General features: G+C 42.0%; 2 protein-coding genes and 1 long non-coding RNA gene across 3 annotated transcripts in view; 1 reads left to right on the top strand and 2 right to left on the bottom strand.

Annotated features, from left to right (window-relative positions):
- The first annotated feature begins 37 nt into the window (after window positions 1-37).
- Window positions 38-4467, top strand: LOC149974346 (uncharacterized). The gene is made up of 2 exons (XR_016489302.1): window positions 38-151; window positions 1047-4467. It is a non-coding gene; the product is annotated as an uncharacterized LOC149974346 (long non-coding RNA).
- Window positions 4468-5020: 553 nt separating this feature from the next.
- LOC149974345 (forkhead box protein L3-like) lies at window positions 5021-9146 on the bottom strand. Its single transcript, XM_090212139.1, has 4 exons — window positions 8649-9146; window positions 7505-7606; window positions 7316-7382; window positions 5021-6860 (listed from the first exon to the last, which is right to left on the bottom strand). Exons 1-4 carry the CDS (start codon window positions 8792-8794, stop codon window positions 6384-6386), a joined length of 792 nt encoding a protein of 263 aa, XP_090068265.1. The 5' UTR covers window positions 8795-9146; the 3' UTR covers window positions 5021-6383.
- A 1895-nt stretch (window positions 9147-11041) lies between these two features.
- LOC149974344 (extracellular serine/threonine protein kinase FAM20C-like) overlaps window positions 11042-19457 on the bottom strand; it is a 78044-nt gene continuing 69628 nt past the window's right edge. Inside the window, exons 5-9 of the mRNA XM_090212138.1 lie at window positions 17606-17721; window positions 17243-17423; window positions 16924-17033; window positions 16390-16531; window positions 11042-15140 (exon numbers count right to left, since the gene is read on the bottom strand). Of these exons, the coding sequence (XP_090068264.1) occupies window positions 14873-15140; window positions 16390-16531; window positions 16924-17033; window positions 17243-17423; window positions 17606-17721 (817 nt within the window). The 3' untranslated portion in view covers window positions 11042-14872. The remainder of the gene's footprint in view (window positions 15141-16389; window positions 16532-16923; window positions 17034-17242; window positions 17424-17605; window positions 17722-19457) is intronic.

Below are 19457 nucleotides of genomic sequence, written 5' to 3'. Positions count from 1 at the left end.
GGGCTCTCCCATTGGTCGTTTAGGATCGCCTCATCCTAGAACATGGCTGGCTCTTCACATTCTGCTCCACTCTGCCTGCTGTACTTCATGTGAGGACATGTGTCCACAAGTTCTATTCTGTTCCATAACCGTGTGGATTTCACTTTAGAAGGTAAATCTTAATATTATTTGCATTGTATGAATCTATATCATGTTGCGATGGATGGATGTTGTTCTTGTGGCAATATGCATGTCTTTTTCAGAGTGCATTAATTCATTGAATAACCATCTAATATGAAACATCTCAATCTTGTAAAGCAATCCTTATTTTATTTAAGGCTACGGTATGCACTGTAATTTTGGAAAACGTGTATGATTTGAACGATCCCACCAAAACACTTTCATTATAATAACTAGAGGAATCAAAACCATTATGAATTCTTAACCTAAGAACCACATGTGATAATGCCACAAGAGATTGAGTACTGCATTGAGTACTTGAGTGTTGTCCAGTAATGTGATGGTGATAACGGGACATCTGAGAGAGGAGAGCTGCCTCTGCACGCTCACTGATTGAAATAGATACAGAGATTTCTTAATCAATTCAATTATTAAAACCAAGGAGCTCTTGATTAAAGTATGTGTGTAGAGGGAGCAGTCTGAGCACAGCATAAGCCTACTTACACTAACAACATGAATGAAAAACAAGTGGGCCTACAGTCAGCCAGCCTCTATCAACCTCAATGGTCTCTTGCCCCTCCCCTTTTCAATGTGCTGCTCCAATCAAATCATCTTGTATTTGTCACATTCGCCGAATACAAAAAAAAAAGGAATAAAAAAAACATAATTAAGGAGCAACAATAATAAAATAAATAGACAGTAGTGAGGTTATATACAGGGGTACCGGGACAATGGATTCCATAACCGACAATGGATCTTTGCAGTAGGTAGTAGTACCAAAGATACTGATAACCTTTCATCTGTGGTAGAACCCACTGATTGCGGCAGTGTAAAAAACGAAATAGAATGAATGTCATAAAGTATGCTTCTCTACTCTCTCCCTTCAGTTTCAATGGAAACATGACAACAGTTCCCATTCTAGGTTGTGAGCAGCCCCTGCTGGCCAAACTGGGTTTGAGGCCAATGGCCATGTGCAAGCAGCGCTGGAAAGGACCGGGACTGGGACCAACTAACATCAATCAGCCCATTCACTCATAGCAAAGCAGCAAAAAACTGGCGTGTGTGTGTGTTGACCAGGGCTGCAATGCATTGTTGTTGCATTGCATGTGTGTGTACATGGTGTGCAATGCTCCTTCCATGCAACACAGAGCTGTGTCGTGATGACACGCTGTGTAATTCAGTCTTTACAATTGCCAGCAAGAAAGAAATAAAGTCAAGGTCTGACATTCTGAAACTGTTGAATATCCTGCTCTCTATCATGTCATCTATGGACACGATGTCGGTCTTCTCATCTATCCTTTCATGGTAAATGCATATGAATCCTTTTATTTTCACCCAAAGCACAACTGCTGTGAAGTGTGAACTCTGAAATATGGGACAATATGATGTGAATATGCTCGTTGGCGTGTCTGTGAGATCCAGGAGCTTTTTGAAGCAGCCTGCTGTTTACCCCTAGATGTGGTTACAGATAACGTTCTTGAAGTTGGTTCACATAACTTTGACTCTGCAACAACAAGTGGATGTCTCAGATTGATTCATCAAACGTTGAATTGGACAAGATGTTCTGTTCTGTCTATGGTCTTACTGAGGTTGAGTCCCAAATGGCACCCTATTCCCTATTTGTGCATGCATTTTTAACAGAGCCCTATGGGTCCTGGTAAAAACAACAGTGGGAATAGGGTGACATTTGGGACGTACAGTTGAAGTCGTAAGTTTACATACACCTTAGCCCAATACATTTAAACTCAGTTTTTCACCATTTTCCTGACATTTAATCCTTGTAAAATTTCCCTGTCTTAGGTCAGTTAGGATCACCACTTTATTTTAAGAATGTGAAATGTCAGAATAATAGTAGAGAGTGATTTATTTCAGCTTTTATTTCTTTCATCACATTCCCAATGGGTTAGAAGTTTACATACACTCAATTAGTATTTGATAGCATTGCCTTTAAATTGTTTAACTTGGGTCAAACATTTTCAGTATGCCTTCCACAAGCTTCCCGCAATAAGTTGGGTGAATTAGGTTGTAGGCCTCCTTGCTCGCACACGCTTTTTCAGTTCTGCCCACAAATTTTCTATAGGATTGGGGTCAGGGCTTTGTGATGGCCACTCCAATACCTTGACTTTGTTTTGCCACAACTTTGGAAGTATGCTTGGGATCATTGTCCTTTTGGAAGACCCATTTGCGACCAAGCTTTAACTTCCTGACTGATGTCTTTTGAGATGTTGCTTCAATATATCCACATAATTTTCCTGCCAAATGATGCCATCTATTTTGTGAAATGCATCAGTCCCTCCTGCAGCAAATCACCCCCACAACATGATGCTGTCACCCCCGTGCTTCACGGATGGGATGGTGTTCTTCGGCTTGCAAGCATCCCCCTTTTTCCTCTAAACATAAGGATGGTCATTATGGCCAAACAGATCTATTTTTGTTTCATCAGACCAGAGGACATTTCTCCAAAAAGTATGATCTTTGTCCCCATGTGCAGTTGCAAACCGTAGTCTGGCTTTTTTATGGCGGTTTTTGAGCAGTGGCTTCTTCCTTGCTGATCAGCCTTTCAGGTTATGTCGATATAGGACTCGTTTTACTGTGGATATAGATACTTTTGTACCTGTTTCCTCCAGCAACTTCGCAAGGTCCTTTGCTGTTGTTCTGGGATTGATTTGCACTTTTCGCGCCAAAGTACTTTCATCTCTTGGAACGCATCTCCTTCCTGAGCGGTATGACGGCTGCGTGGTCCCATGGTGTTTATACTTCCGTACTATTGTTTGTACAGATGAACGTGGTACCTTCAGGCATTTGGAAATTGCTCCCAAGAATGAACCAGACTTGTGTAGGTCTACAATTTTATTCTGAGATCTTGACTGATTTCTTTTGATTTTCCCATGATGTCAAGCAAGGAGGCACTGAGTTTGAACGTAGGCCTTGAAATACATCCACAGGTACACCTCCAATTGACTCAAATTATGTCAATTAGCCTAACGGAAGCTTCTAAAGCTATGACATAGTTTTCTGGAATTTTCCAAGCTGTGATACAGTGAATTATAAGTGAAATAATCTGTGTGTAAACAATTGTTGGAAATATCAATTGTGTCATGCACAAAGTAGATGTCTTAATCGACTTGTCAACACTATAGTGTGTTAACAAGAAATTTGTGGAGTGGTTGAAAAACAAGTTATAATGACTCCAACCTAAGTGTATGTAAACTTCCGACTTCAACTGTAACTTAAAGCTGCAAGGCTTCCTGACTTGGACAAGCAGGCATGTAACTGGAGGATGCATGAAATGAGGCAGGATGTATGAAATGAGGCAGGATGTATGAAATGAGGCAGGTTCAAATGGAAATGAGGGCTATTACGCTTTATTTTACAGTTCGATTTTTACTTGGAATTTACTCAGAAATGGCAAGCTACAATAATTACATAGTAACAAACCACTCACTATTTTATTTCAGATTCACTGAAGCCAAGTGCCACTGAAAAGGCTATCACTAAAAGGCTATCACTAAAAGGCTATCACTAAAAGGCTATCACTAAAAGGCTATCGTTACCATACAAATGATCAAAAAAGAGTTGTAGTGGTGTAAAATAAGGCCTATTTTCCATATTTCTTCTATATCCTGGTTCATTTCTTACACCCTTCTAGTTGTTTTTTATACCCTAGTTTTGGGTGTTCCTAACAGGGACATCCTACACAGGTCTCCAGTAGCAGGGGCCAAACAGGGGCCTGGAAGATCTACAGTAAATAGAATCTAACTGTAAACACGTCTAAACTGACATTGATTTGACATCCAGTGTTGATATTCTCATTCGCAACCCATTTAAAAAAACATTTCAGAACTGTGGAATATTCCACCCTGCCGAATCTACCTCTGGCCCTTTTGATTTGTACATGGGGATTCAAATGGCTTCAAAGGGCAAAAGCCATCGGCGTGTACCTGTTAGCCCTTTCTGTCTCCTCGGGCTATTTCAACACTCTTCATTAGCTAGAAGCCTGATATCATTACCCAGCAATCTGCTTTCCATTGTAGGCCTCTGGTACATGAGCATGTCCCATATAACAAACTGTACATTCGCCCCTCCAGTCCCCGCCTACCACAGCTCAAGGAAATCATGGTTGTTAGTCAAGTAAGGTGAAATTACACAGCCTCCCTCGTATATAAACATATACTATGTTGTTGTTGTGGTTTTAAAACACCAACAACAGCACACAAATATTTATAATTAAATTCATAATCAAAATTACTCCCAAGAATGAAAATCCAATTATAAAACACATGCTGTAGATTAAATGACCTATTTGTGTTTATGATTGAGATGTTATTAACGTTGCAGATCATTGCTTTCCCAATTTCCTCCTCCCCATTTCACTCATTCTGCCCTGAGCTACACATTTCAACATTACCTACCTACACTCTTAGATAAAATGGTTCCAAAAGGGTTTTGAGGCTGTCCCCATAGGAGAACCCTTTTCGGTTCCAGGTAGAACTCTTTCAGGTTCCACGCAGAACCTTCAAAAGGGTTCCATGTGGAACCAAAGGGCTCTACCTAGAACCAAAAATGGGCTCTTCAAAGGGTTCTCCTATCAGGACAGCCAACAAACCTGTTTTGATTCTCAATAGCACCTTTTTTTCTAAGAGTGTACACAATAGCCACAACTAGAAGTGAGCTCATACAGAAAATTATAAACATTTCCATATTATTTTTCCCAGACCAAATTTCCCTCTCATAGAGGTTTTTAGCTCAAGAAGACATAAAGGTTCAATGAAAATATTGATAGCCTCAAGATACGTAAAAAAATATATTTTGTGAAGACCATTTCCCAATAAAAATAAATCAAACAACATGACACAAATACTTTGAATTTGGAATGGTCATTTAATAGAGGCCATTCTAGGACACAATAATAGTACTTCTCTCCTGTATGTGTATTTTCTCTTTGGTGTCTCAATACAAACCCGACACAGAAGCAGACCCAGCCTTGCAGCACTTTATGCTAAGTTAATTTACCCAAATACATCCACAGCGCCACCTTACATCAACAGCTTAGTTAATGGAAACCTACTGATCCATAACAGTGGTGGTGCTAGACGTTGGCTGGAGGGCCAAGCAGGTATGAATGTTAATATCATTGATCGATCACAGGATTTGAAAGGAAGCATACGCCGGTGTGTTTAATTATAATTGCGTCAGGCCGGGCGGGCGGGAGTTGCGGCAGTGTTGTTACGGCAGCACGGCACCCTTCTTGTATTTGACTAGGGTCACATCTCAGTCTCACCTTGCAAGTGTAATTCTATATTAAATGCCACTCATGTTAAGTGTGTTGTTGTGTTCTGTTGAAACCCCTCCTGTCCTGAATGATGCAGTCACGGCATAATATAAAGGTTAAATTGAAAATTGTCCCTTCAAACAAGCAAGAGAAACCCTGCTATGATTGATATCCCTTCTCCTAACAGGGAAATACATGTTAGTGGTGTAGACCCCATGTTTTAGTCTCCTTCATACAATATATGTATATAATGTATTCTAATGTGTCTGGATGAAATGGGGAATGTGTCAGTCTCAGGGGAATTGAAAAGGTCACGGGGAAAGATTAGGAGGTTTGGAGAGGGCCTGGGTTGATTAACCCCATGATAATTGCCTTAAATCACAACAATAAGGATTGACGGGGCTGAGCACCAGCTTGTGACATGTACACTTCACCCTGTTCATTGCTTTGACACTTTCACCAACCAAAACAATTGTTGAGATTGTTATCTTTTAATATTGATACTGGTTATGATGATGATGAAGTCACAGGTCACCCTGCCTTCAGTTTTATCAGCTTTCTCATCCAGTCAGCATACTCAGTGTATTTATTTCTGTCCTTAAAATAGTAACGATATAATATAGGTGAAATATTATTTTCACAGACCCTCATAACAGAACATCCTCCTTTATGAATACAGCTTTATGTAAGCCTTTATGCCTTGGGACAAGACTATGAACACTGTTCAAGCTTAATTTGAGTGTAGAGTGATGTACATTTAGTATAATCAGCTAGGATCCATTGCACAATACTGGACCTCTCTATATTCTTTATTTACAGGACAAGTCAATCAAATCTCCCCTTGCACAAGGAAGCAGTCTTTGGATCTTTTAATTTCCTAATTCAGATATGGAGGAAAAACCATCCAGTCTTTCAGATGAAGTATCTCTCTTTATAGGCAAGGCTATGACACTCACATGGTCCAGAAGTGCAGGTTCAGGTGTTGGGGCTCCAGAGCGTGTATGGGGGCCACTGTTGTACCACTACGTGGAGGTCTGAAGCCTGGCAGAGGGGGGTTGGGGGTGGAGAGGATGTAGTCAATACTGAATTTAATCTCCGGTTCTGGTTTATCCTGCTGGTTTGGGTTGAGGGGGGTGTGGTGACCTGGTCTGTGGTCAGGGCTGATGGGGCAGAAGGAGTCTGGTTTGGGGTTAGGGTTAGGATCGGACCGCCGGGTGGAGCCGCCGTGTTGGTTGTTGATGTTATTGTTCTTGTTATTGTCTACTGGGAGGAAAGGCTCCCCAGGCTCTCTGAAACCCATTTTCATGTTGCGTCGGCGCCGGCGACGCCGAAAGTTGCCGTTCTCGAAGAGGTCAAGCATGGACTCACAGCCAGTGGCGAATGTCCAGTAGTTTCCTTTCCCCTTTTCGTTTCCCTCCGTACGGGGAACCTAAAAAATATATATGTTTAAAAAAGAAACGCAAATAAGAAAGTAGAAATAAACCCATAATAGCCTATTTATGATCGCGCTCAAATGTGAATGCAACATACAGTACTGTATTGAAACAGTGTTTTGTCTGGTACCCTTTTTGCTTATAGGCTACTGTGTGCAAAAGACACATTCGCTTACCATTCATACAGTACATTTGTAAATGTGCATGTAAACGTGTATGGCTGTTCCCTGTCTCCTTTGGGACCTTATTATTGTAATATGTTTTAAACGTTTCATACAATATTTAATCAACGAGGATGAAATATTATCGTCTTACTCGTTTTCTTCTGACTTATATAAAGTTAAACTTATTTCGAAGAAAGTAATAACATGTGTATCTTACTCTGTTTGATAAGGATTCTTGATCAAGTTATCAACTATCATCACACAACATGTGTTAAAAAGTCCTTTACCTTAATGAAGCAGCTGTTGAGAGAGAGGTTGTGTCGTATGGAGTTTTGCCATGCTCTCTGGTTAGACCTGTAGTGGATAAAGAAAACAGTACATACACTACTCTGTCAAAATGAATTTGTGAAAGTTATCCAGACACTTTTTAAGGAAAATGACCGTTGAATGTGAATGTGACATGTGAAGCTCCTTACCTGTAGTATGGAAAGCGTTTCATGATGAACTCATAGATCCCTGACAAGGTGACCCGGTGCTCTGGACTCTGTTGGATGGCCATGGCTATCAACGCTATGTAACTGAAGAGAGAGGGCAGACAGAGTTACAATGTACAAAGATTTATTTGAATTCATATTTCTTGGTGTTCACAATGATATTCCCAAGAACAGGGTTGGGGAGTAAATTATTACATGTAATCATTTACATGTAATCTGATGACAAAAAACTGCAATCAGTTACATTACTAGCACAAATATTATAATCCGATTACAGATACTTTTGAAAAACTAGATGATTACTTCTTGGATTACTTTTAAATTCAGAAAGGATGTTGGCAAAAAAAATACATTATGAAACCTTTCTGTTTTCTCAATGACATTCAATTCAGCATTGAAAGAAGGCATATGTTTAGCTTTGTTCCACCTGATCAGGCTATTATGGGCTCCTAAGTGGCACAGCGGTGCAAGAGGCACTACTATAATACCTGGTACAAATCCAGGCTGTATCACATCCAGCTGTGATTGGGAGTCCCATAGGTCGGCGTACAATTGGCCTGGGTTTGGCTGGAGTAGGCTGTCATTGTAAATAAGAATTTGTTCTTAACTGATTTGCCTTAATACATAAATCAACTAAAAGTAATCAGATTACATCACTGAGTTTTGGTAATCCAAAAGTTATTTTACTGATTACAATTTTGGACAGGCAACTAGTAACCTTAAAATATTACACTTAGAAAATAACCTACCCAACCCTGCCCAATAATATCTCGATAAGACTGATTAAAGTTACATTCAGGGAAAGTGGTCTAATAATCTTAATTATGATACTAATTTAATTTGGATAGTGTTGAGATTGGATAGTGTTGAGATTCCACAATCATCTGATTAAAATAACACAACAACATTTGGTATTTAGGTTTTAGATTTTAAATGGCTTGCATTGCATTCATTTGTGATTTATATTATGGTCTATAAAATACAAAAATAATATGAATTTGTTTTGTATTTCTTTTCAGTAGAACATAAACATAATGTAAAATATCATGAATAATGCTTCTATTATTTAAAAATATAGAAATGATATAATATAATAATTCCATGATATTAATCATAAGCATTCTACCTGTAAGCGGGTCGACACATCTTCTTGTCTTCATCCGTGCTGCAGGAAGGGTATCCATCTCCATCATAGTTGAAGCAGTTATATGGATACTGCGAGTTATCAAACATGTCTACACTTCCACACTGGCTATTATAGGACTGCTTCATCTAATTAACAAATAAATTGCAGTTTTTACCACCCTCCAAATTTAGACCAATAGTACCAAGCAGTTGTTTTCTTTACAGAGAATGTCAATGTTCTTCTACTCTAACATACTCTACTCATAGTGGTGGCATACTGAATGAAGTATACCTTCCCCCTTGGTGATGAATAGATCTCTTGGAACCCCCACTCTCCTCCTCATCGACTGCCTCACTGTTGGGTTGGTCCCCAGGTAGGCTAGGCTAGCGCCGATAAGACATGCCATGCACCAAATGACTTGGCCAGCCCAACGCACGCAGCTTGTCCACTTGAACGTCTGAACCCGGGGCGTGATCAACTGGTAGCTAGACTAATCTCTGTCTCGCTTGAATCTGGGTGGTCTATAGACTATTTCGATTGTTGACTTTATGTTTTGTTTTGTTTCTTTTTATAGTCTAATCTACCTAACATGATTTAAACAACTAATCCAATACTAACAAACAACCTCCTTACATCTCCATCTCTCTAATCCTATTTTTTTCTTTCGCCTAACTTTAAAGAGTGTGTGTTGTTTTGGGGTATGTTGTGCTTGTCCGATTTTTTTTCCGCAACCAGTTTTTTTTTTTGGGGTGGGGGGTGGGGGGGTTTCCTTGTGTCACAGACGTTTTAGTCAACAAGGATAGTTTTGTAGATGCAATCTATAATGCTGTATAATAGCCATAAATTGTGTTTCCGTGACTAAAAGAGGGGATGTGTGTTCTGAAGGGCTCCTAACGGGGCATTTTGGTCTCTCCCGGCAGCCGACGGAGACCGGAGAAAACAGCCTGCGGGCGCGAGGCCTCCGTGTGTGGCCTGCTGTGATCCAGTAGATTAATTGTTGTAGAGACCCTTTGTGTTCTTCTATCGATGCGACCAGAACAGTTTAAAAATGCAATTTTGTGTTTACTCCTTTGATACTAATGGGGCAAAGAAAGGGTCAACACTCCAGTCAATTTTAAAGTGGCAAATAAGAGTGAACATTTTAGATGTCCATGTCCAAATAAAGTACAACTATTCTTAGATCATGGAATTGGGCACATTTTGAAACAAAATTATTTGAGCTATTTTGTTTTATTTGGAAAATGCACAGCTATACCCTAATTGCTGGCAGCCTAGGTAGGCCCATACCAGCAAATGTGGTGTGTTTAATCAGGTGTCAACCCACTTGAAACAATGAAGTGTCCAGTCCACATCTTTATCAAATATATTGTCTTTACATTTGGAGCCATGGCATATCCTCTCTGTATGTCGCTGACCGCTGTGACCTTGCGACCCTGGTTGGTCTCCCTCAACATTATCTAGCAAATAAAGTGATTAGCCAGTTACTCTAATTGCCAAAACCCAAGATCTATTCTAAAATGCCAGTACACTAATTCCCTGTCATTAGTGATGCAGTGAAATCAATTGCACCACCGTTTTCAGGAGCAAATCCAGGGCCTGGGTTGACTACCCACGTGATCAAACAAGGAGAGTCATTCTATCATAGAATTAGAACCAGATTCCAGAACTATGCCCAGTCTATTGGCTTTAGCAATTCTATTCTACGGTCCCTTCATCCGGGCAGTGCAGGGGTAAATGAGTGGGATCAGGATCAGATAAGGTGTCCTGTTGGTCAGATCCCTGGCTCATTCCCATGACGATGTTTCCTCTGCCGCCTGTCTGCGGTGGGGATGATTACCCTAGTTAGGCCTGTGGTCCCTGTCCCTTAGATGTTTGTCTCAGAACACATCCCAAATAGCACCATATTCCCTTTATAGTGCACTACTTTTAACCAAGGCCAATAGGGTGCTGGTCCAAATAAGTGCGCTATAAAGGGAATGGGGTGCCATTTGGGGCGTACACTCAGACTGGGCTTCCTCCATTCATGAGCAATCCTTTGGATGCATTTATAAACCATAGTGGAGGCATTCCAGGGGCTGTGAGGGGCTAGGGAAAGGTTATCAAAACAAAAAGACGAAACTGTAAACATGTTCATGTTGGGGCGCTGAGGGCCATCTGCATTAGTACTGTAGTAGGCCTATAGACATTTTTACTGACCAGGCTCTGTAGTCTGAACAGACAGACAAATACAGAGGAGATATTCCTTTTCTGTAAGAGCCAATGACTCCTGTGTCTGTGCTGCCTACAAGGATCAGAATCAAGTCCAATTTGTTTGCCCCCGTCTCGTCTCATCGTTATTTTTTCAATGTACCTATTCTATGTTTCAGGTATAACTAATACAGTTAAATGACACGTTTAAATGCACATTTTGTTTTATTGCACCTTTACGATGTTGCAAACAAAACTCCACAGAAACAATGAACAGATGAAAAATAAGCATTTTAGCTGCAGTCAGAACCACAGCCTCTAATGGTGTCCATACCTCCGTCTATACATAAAGTATCAACACAGACAGACGTATGGAAACACGTATACTGTATATAGCTTCTGACCAGGAAATAATATTTCCCATAAATACCCTTTCAGTCATGATCCCAAACATTCAAGTATTTCTATCATTGCACAGGCACTAGGTTTATCTACTGTATATATATGAACTTTCAGTAACAGTAAGTGAAATGTTTTCTCCAGCAAAGCAGATCTGCAGTTGGAAAGTTAAGAAATGTACATCCTGCATATCTGTAGACAACATTAACATCTGGACATCATACATACAATCACACCCTAAAGGAATATTCATCCTACAAAAATCTTGGTGTCACATTTGGCTTCTTAGTACCAAAATTGAGGACTGACTAAAGTTTCATCTTAAATTCATCCTCAAATAATAAAATAATCTATGGGCCAAAGAAAAATAAGAGGAAAGTACAATGGAGGATATGCTGTAGTGTGAATCACTTTGAATCGGATTCATTCTTGTCATTCAAACCCGAAAGGGCCTTTCCCAAACTGTTGCCCCTAAATTGGAAGCACAGAATCGTCTAGGATGTCATTGTATGCTGTAGCGTTAAGATTCCCCTTCACTGGAACTAAGGGGCCTAGCCCGAACCATGAAAAACAGCCCCAGTTAGCACTATCCATTGGGGCAAGTAGCATTCTCCTGGCATCTGCCAAACCTAGATTCGTCAGTCGGACTGCCAGATGGTGAAGCCTGCCACTTTGTGGCTGAGCCTTTGTTGCTCCTAGACTTTTCCACTTCACAATAACAGCACTTACAATTGACCGGGGCAGCTCTAGCAGGACAAAAATTTGACAAACTGACTTGTTGGAAAGGTGGCATCTTATGACGGTGCAACATTGAAAGTCACTGAGCTCTTCAGTAAGGCCATTCTACTGTCAAGGTTTGTCTATGGAGATTGCATGGCGGTGTGCTCGATTTTATACACCTGTCAGCAATGGGTGTGGCTGAAATAGATGAACACACTAATTTGAAGGGGTGTTCACATACACTATATATATATATATATATATATATATATACACACACAAAAGTATCTGCGGAGCGAGCGGGTTTGAGGGTCATCCTATTGTGTGGATGAAGGAGGGGTGGGTGGCGAGCGGGTTGAATAATGAGGAAACAATGCATACAAAGATCCATAAATGTATCATTCTTGTTGAACGTATATCTACCGGCTACATTGAGGTTTTTCCTTCATTCTTTTTAGGCTATCTGGCATTAGTGCCACCAAATAGCCTACAAGCCAATAGCCAAATGCTTTTGGGAACAGACAGAAAAAGTTAAAGTCGATCCACTGAGGCAAAAAGGATAATGTCGGAGTTTAATTGAATAAAATAAAAGCTGCGAAATGGAGAGTTGTTTAAGTGGTAAAGGAGTGTGCCGGTTATGTTATGTGTGATGATTCTTTACATTTTATTTAACCTTTATTTAACTAGGCAAGTCAGTAAAGAACACCCCAGCTGACGCTGGGCCAATTGTGCGTTGCCCAATCACGGCTGGTTGTGATACAGCCTGGAATCAAACAAGGGTCTGTAGTGACGCCTCTACCACTGAGATGCAGTGCGTTAGACCGCTGTGCCACTCGGGAGGCCACTCAAGGCGTGCATACAAATTCAACAGTCACAAGACCAGGACAAGTCAATTTAACTGTAGCCTACTGTTCAGATGGGTTAAATGGAAACTGAAATCTGGACACTGACTGTAGGTCTATAACCTTACACATAACCTTAATATTAACTCCTGCAGAATGATGCATTTCTTGCAGTAAAATAATACACCAAATTCAAATGTATCCTACATTTTGACTCGGAAACAGGGGTGGAGAAATATGATTGATTTCTTAGAGCATCTTGAGAGAATCCGAATCTGCAGTTAGGGACCTTCTGTAGAGGTGCTATTTTTATCAGCATCATAAAAGCTAATAGGCCTAGTATTTCAACCACAGGAGGTTGGTGGCACCTAAATTGCCATTCACACTGTTAGCATACACCCTTCTCCCCTCAGCAGCCTCCTGTGAAACCACATAAAGTATGTATCCAAGCCGACCTGAAATCTTATCAGAAACATCTTGGGTCATTTTTACAGCTTTCTATTTCCTTACCAACGGTCAAACTGATATAATTTGGACATTTTACACAGAAAATCTTTCCTTTTTTTTTGTTATTGCATTTTCACCCCAGTCCCTAAACGTCTTTGCTTCGGGAAAGAAATAGAGACGACAAAGAAAAGTTTACTGATGTCAACTACATAGATAGAATGAATGCTTCTATCAATTTATGAAATTTTTCTGGTGAGCAAGGGTTTATTTTAGTCTCCTAGGTCAACATATAATGACAAAAGAGAAGCAGCATGTATATAGTCTAATTATAGACAAGTTGACTAACAAATAGCCTACCGAAATGTCGGTAATTATAAGCAGAAACATATTTGCTATAAAAAAGAAACTGCACCCCTGTCAAAAAATCTTTCTGCCATCTCTGACCGTAGCCTACAGCATAGTTGGGCGGTTGCAGGTGGGTTATTAGCAATTGTGGGCAGGTGCAGGTGAACAAACAGCTGACCTGCAGACCACTATTGTACATGCACTAGAGCTGCCCTCTACTTGACCAACTAAGGACTGCACATCTGTAGTATCTCTCACTCCCTCTTGGTCTCCTGACCACTCAGGGCTGTATTCGATCTGTATAGTGGAAGTTCAGCGTTACAGTGTGCTTGAAATTTAAAGGCAATGTTCCCACATTAGCAGAAACTGCATTCATGGTAAACGCTGCAAATGTCGGCTCAACAGGACATTAACTTTATATTTCTAGAGCATGTATTTATTTAACCATTATTTAACTAGGCAAGTTAAGAACAAATCCTTATTTACAATGACAGCCTACCCCGGCCAAACCCGGACGACACTGGGCCAATTGTGCGCCGCCCTATGGGACTCCCAATCACGGCCGGTTGTGATACAGCCTGGAATCAAACCAGAGTCTGTAGTGATGCCTCTAGCTCTGAGATGCAGTGCCTTAGACCGCTGCACCACTCGAGAGTTTCAGCGATACAGATTGACTCGAGCCCCCAGTCCTATTGATAGAAAAATGATTTGGGTCTCATTTATTTCAAACAATTAATATGAAATGCAATAAATACTCTCGGGACAGGAAGCATTTGAAAGATGAAAAGCAGAAGACACATTTTGCAGTAAACCCTCCAATGAAATATCTCTTAAATTAATACAAAATACAATGTAAAAGAGCAACAGAAGTTATAAAACATTTTGCAATAAATTGTTCATTAAGACACAGAATCGATCTCCAATACGCATATCGTTTGCACACCTGCGACAGGTCCCAACAATGTGTAGAAACACAATATTCAGTTGACAGCAGAAGGAATAATACCAGTCTTGGAATTCACTGAATTCAAAAATGTCTCCTGAACAAGACAAGCGGCTCTCGCAAGACTTTCATGATCTGTGGTGCTGTGGTGGGAGATGATCGATTGGTTGGGAGGTGTACACTGTTATTTAAGGGGCCTATGGGGATGGTGGTCAAAACCGGTTCAGTCCGGTTTAATCTGGTCCAGTCCAATCCAGTTCAATCCAGTTCAGTCCGATCGACTCTAGTTCCATACGGTCCAATCCAGTCTGGTCCATTCCAGAACAGTTCAGGCCTCCCAGCTACCTCCCCCTGGGTGATGTGTGCATCTGAGCCCCCCTCCTCTCACTCGCCAGGTCATCCTCCACAACATTACTATAGCCCTCCTTCTCGATGCAGTCTGCCAGGACGTTGAGTGTGTGGCGTAGGCGTCTGTCCATCGCCTCCAGGTGAGGCTGGATGAGGATGGGGATCAGTTTGTCCCTCAGCAGAGACTCAGACATCAGATCACTCAGCTGGTACTCCTCCTTGGCCAGCAGCTGCAGACGCAGGTGGGTCGACTTCTTCACTCTGGAGAGACAGGAGGGGTCAGGAGGGGACAGGAGGGGTCAGGAGGGGACAGGAGGGGTCAGGAGGGGACAGGAGGGGTCAGGAGGGGACAGGAGGGGTAAGGAGGGGTCAGGAGGGGACAGGAGGGGTCAGGAGGGGTCAGGAGGGGACAGGAGGGGTCAGGAGGGGTCAGGAGGGGACAGGAGGGGTCAGGAGGGGACAGGAGGGGACAGGAGGGGTCAGGAGGGGTCAGGAGGGGTCAGGAGAGACAGGAGGGGTCAGGAGGGGACAGGAGGGGTCAGGAGGGGACAGGAGGGGTCAGGAGGGGACAGGAGGGGTCAGGAGGGGTCAGGAGGGGTCAGGAGGGGACAGGAGGGGTCAGGAGGGGTCAGGAGGGGTCAGGAGAGACAGGAGGGGTCAGGAGGGGACAGGAGGGGACAGGAGGGGTCAGGAGGGGTCAGGAGGGGTCAGGAGAGACAGGAGGGGTCAGGAGGGGACAGGAGGGGTCAGGAGGGGTCAGGAGAGACAGGAGGGGTCAGGAGGGGTCAGGAGAGACAGGAGGGGTCAGGAGGGGTCAGGAGGGGTCAGGAGGGAATGGAAGAAGTTCATTGACGCTGTATGATTGTAACTTCATATAAAGTCATTAACTAAAAGATTTTTAAGCTTTAAGTCAGTTTTGACATGGATTGTGTATGTGTGCCATTCAGAGGGTGAATGGGAAAGACAACATATTGAACTGCCTTTGAACGGGGTATGATAGTAGGTACCAGGCGCACCGGTTTGAGTCAAGAACAAGGGTTGCAACTCAATATTAGTAAGGTCTTCTTCATAATGTCCCATTATGGTGTCTGTGAGCACACAGGCATTTTAAAGTAGTCCATTTTCTTATTCTACTACTTCTATGAGTTAGCAAACAAACTGAAAGGGTGCATACTGCCACCTAAAGTGTGTTGTTTGAACAAGTACGAAGCCAAGGTTGGCTATTTACTGCCACCTACAGTAATGGAATGTTTGCTCACGTGTACAATTCATTGGCTGAGCCCCCCTGATGACCTGGATGGAATTATGTGATCCTTCCTTAACCCATAGGAAGTACACTCCACCCAGCTGATTACTTTAAAAAAGGTGGGAGCCCTCAATAGCAATGTCCAAAATGGGTTTTAACCTCTATGTCAACTCCTGATAAGTGAAAAGTCAGGTTAAGTGTGTTGAGGTTCACCAGTCACAAGTAAATGCTCTTGATGTAGAAAAGATTCATGAAGTTACTGACCTGCAACATTGGCTTAAAGGCACCAGGATAGACACCTCATCATGGGAATGCTTTCCAAACCCTCTCCCGTTGTCCAGGTGGATTATGAAGCTCTCATTGCCAAACTTCTCAAACGTCTCATAGTGATGGCGATCCATGTTGCCTGAGGAGAGACGCCATTTTATAATGGAGCCATCTCACTGGGCAAAAACTGGTTGAATCAACGCTGTTTTATAATGGAGCCATCTCACTGGGCAAAAACTGGTTGAATCAACGCTGTTTCCACTTTAATCTCAACCCCCCCCAAAAAATCGATATGATGATGTTAAATCAACGTGGAAAAGTGATCGGATTTGAAAAACGTCGTCAACGATTTGGAGTTTCTTCTTTCACCCAACTTTTAACCTAAATCCAATGACATGATGATGTTTTTGGGTTGATTTCACGTTGAATTCACGTTAGCTGAACTGACGTCTGTGCCCAGTGGGATGTCGCTGTACTCTGAGTGTGTGTGTGTGTGTGTGTGTGTGTGTGTTTTAGGAGGTGTGGTCTCACCCATGAGGAAGTCAAAGATGGTCATGTCCATGATGTCCAGCAGACGGGTGCCGCCGTCATAGGGCGGAGTCTGTTTCACCTCTTCACAGTAGTCAGGGTCCACCTCCCACCTACAGAAACAGACACAGAGAGGTCGCCATTAGAAACCTGTTGGGTTCTCACTTCTTTCTACTTGCATTTTATTGGAACTACAGTAACTTGTCTTTTCACCTATACTTCTCCGTGCTTTTCACACTCTTAAAGTATATGCTTTTCTTTTAAATAAATGTATTTTGTATTTTATTATGTTATGCTTTCTACATGTGCATTGTTTTCTTACTCTGCTTTCTTGCGTTTGTGGTAGGATCGTCTCCAGGGGTTTCTCCAGGTCTTACGTTTTGCCAGGGCCAGGTCTGGGAGGAAGGCAGCCAGAGAACCCTCGATCTGGTCCGGCTTACCGCACAGAGCATGCTCCGTAGAGCAGTAATACGAACACTCCCCATAGAAACAGATGTTGTTGGCTGGGAAATGAGAGTTTGTATGAACGGATTTGTTGGTGATATTGATTTGATCATTTGGTCGTCAATAGCACCACCTACTGTTCATAAACTGAAATGTAGCTGACATGATCTTAACGCAGCATAAGCTTCATTGCTCAAGACGGCTGTGTTTGAATCTCAGACAACTGTCCTAGGTTTAGTACCTGGTGATATGAAGAAGGTTTTCCACAGCTTCTTGTCCCTGGTCATATCTTTGATCTCTTTAGTCATATTCAGCAATCTGCCTGCTACAGGAGGGACACGACGGAAGTCCAGGATTCTGCAAAAGGACAAAGAGAGGAAGATATTTAGGTTTGTCTTTTTATATCCTGAAATTATCAATCACTCTCTCACGAATTCAACCAATGAGAAATGCCATGATACTTAAGGTCCACATGCTATGGTACCATAATTCTGCTATCCTTCTTCGCGTAAAGTGCACTGTCGTTTATTTTTAACCACCAGAGGGAGCTGTGACACCGCTTCCAACTGCTTCAGTAAACAGCCTAGGGCGGCCATCACAGAAATATCTAAATGATTTCACTTCAACAGCTCAAATACAGTAACTGTAGTAGTCTAAATCAGCAATGATAATAATCTAATCAACCATGCTTGGTCTTAATGTCTTCCTCTACACCATGTGTAGTTCTGCTACATGTTATGTCTCTATTCTACTCTACTGCCAAGTTGGAGGAAGACAGGTGTGTAGAGAACATGTGAGAGCTGGACACGTGGCTCTGAGGATGATTCATCTGTGTGTGCGCCCAGGTATGTGTGTGTATGTGCACAGAATATTTCAGTGTGTTGGCGCAGATGTGAATGTGTGTATGCATGAACTATGCATGTGTTCGCCGTATACAGTATTCTCAGCGAGTATGAGACCACTCCAGGGACATGTGGAGATGGAATCTTCTAATGTGAACCTCCTCCCTCCCTCTGTCTTTCTGAGTGCTGTCATGTCTCTATGCATGCTACACACTCATTCAGAGAGAGAGAGAGAAAGAGAGAGAGAAAGAAAAAGAAAGAAAGAAAGAAAGAAAGAGAGAAAGAGAGAGGAAAGGAGAGAAAGAGAGAGGAAAGGAGAGAAAGAGAGACAGAGAGAGAAAGAGAGAAATAGAAAGAGAGAAAAAGAGAGAAAGAGAAAGAGAAAAAGAGAGAGAAAGAAAGAGAAAGAGAGACAGAGAGAGAAAGAGAGAAATAGAAAGAGAGAAAAAGAGAGAGAAAGAAAGAGAAAGAGAGAGAGAGAGAAAGAGAGAGAGAAAGAGAAAAAGAGAGAGAGAAAGAGAAAAAGAGAGAGAGAGAAAGAGAAAGAGAGAGAGAGAGAAAGAGAAAGAGAGAGAGAAAAAGAGAGAGAGAGAGAAAGAGAGAGAGAAAGAGAGAGAGAAAGAGAGAAAGAGAGAGAGAAAGAGAGAGAGAGAAAGAGAAAGAGAGAGAGAGAGAGAGAGAGAGAGAGAGAAAGAGAAAGAGAGAAAGAGAGAGAGAGAGAGAGAAAGAGAGAGAGAGAAAGAGAGAGAGAGAGAGAGAAAGAGAGAGAGAGAAAGAGAGAAAGAGAGAGAGAGAGAGAGAGAGAGAGAAAGAGAGAGAGAGAGAGAGAAAGAAAGAGAGAGAGAGAAAGAGAGGAAAAGAGAGAGAGAAAGAGAGAGAGAGAAAGAGAGAGAAAGAGAAAAAGAGAGATGGAGAGAAAGAGAGAGAGAAAGAGAAAGATAAAGAGAATGAGAGAGAGAGAGAGAGAGAGGGAGGTGAAAGATAGTGGGGGAAGAGAAAGAGCAAAAGCACTCCAACGAACAAATTGCCCCGTCATGTTGCAGAGCGTGACAGAGAGCATGTGTAAGAAGAGAGACTGTGTGTGGTTTGTATGTGCATGCAAGTGTGTGTGTGTGTGTGTGTGTGACATGTTTCCTTCCCTCTGGCTGTCAGATGTTACTGTGCCGTACCACACCGCACAGCCCTATGGGGGATCTGCCATGCAAACAAGGAAGTGCTGGATTCAATTTCCCCCCTCGTCACTCACTGCTC

This window comes from Oncorhynchus mykiss, chromosome 20 (assembly GCF_057628025.1).
Source record: "Oncorhynchus mykiss isolate SJ-2025 chromosome 20, ASM5762802v1, whole genome shotgun sequence".
Taxonomy (NCBI): domain Eukaryota; kingdom Metazoa; phylum Chordata; class Actinopteri; order Salmoniformes; family Salmonidae; genus Oncorhynchus; species Oncorhynchus mykiss.
Note: the sequence above shows the minus strand (reverse complement) of the source record. Positions and strands in the feature narration are given on the sequence as shown.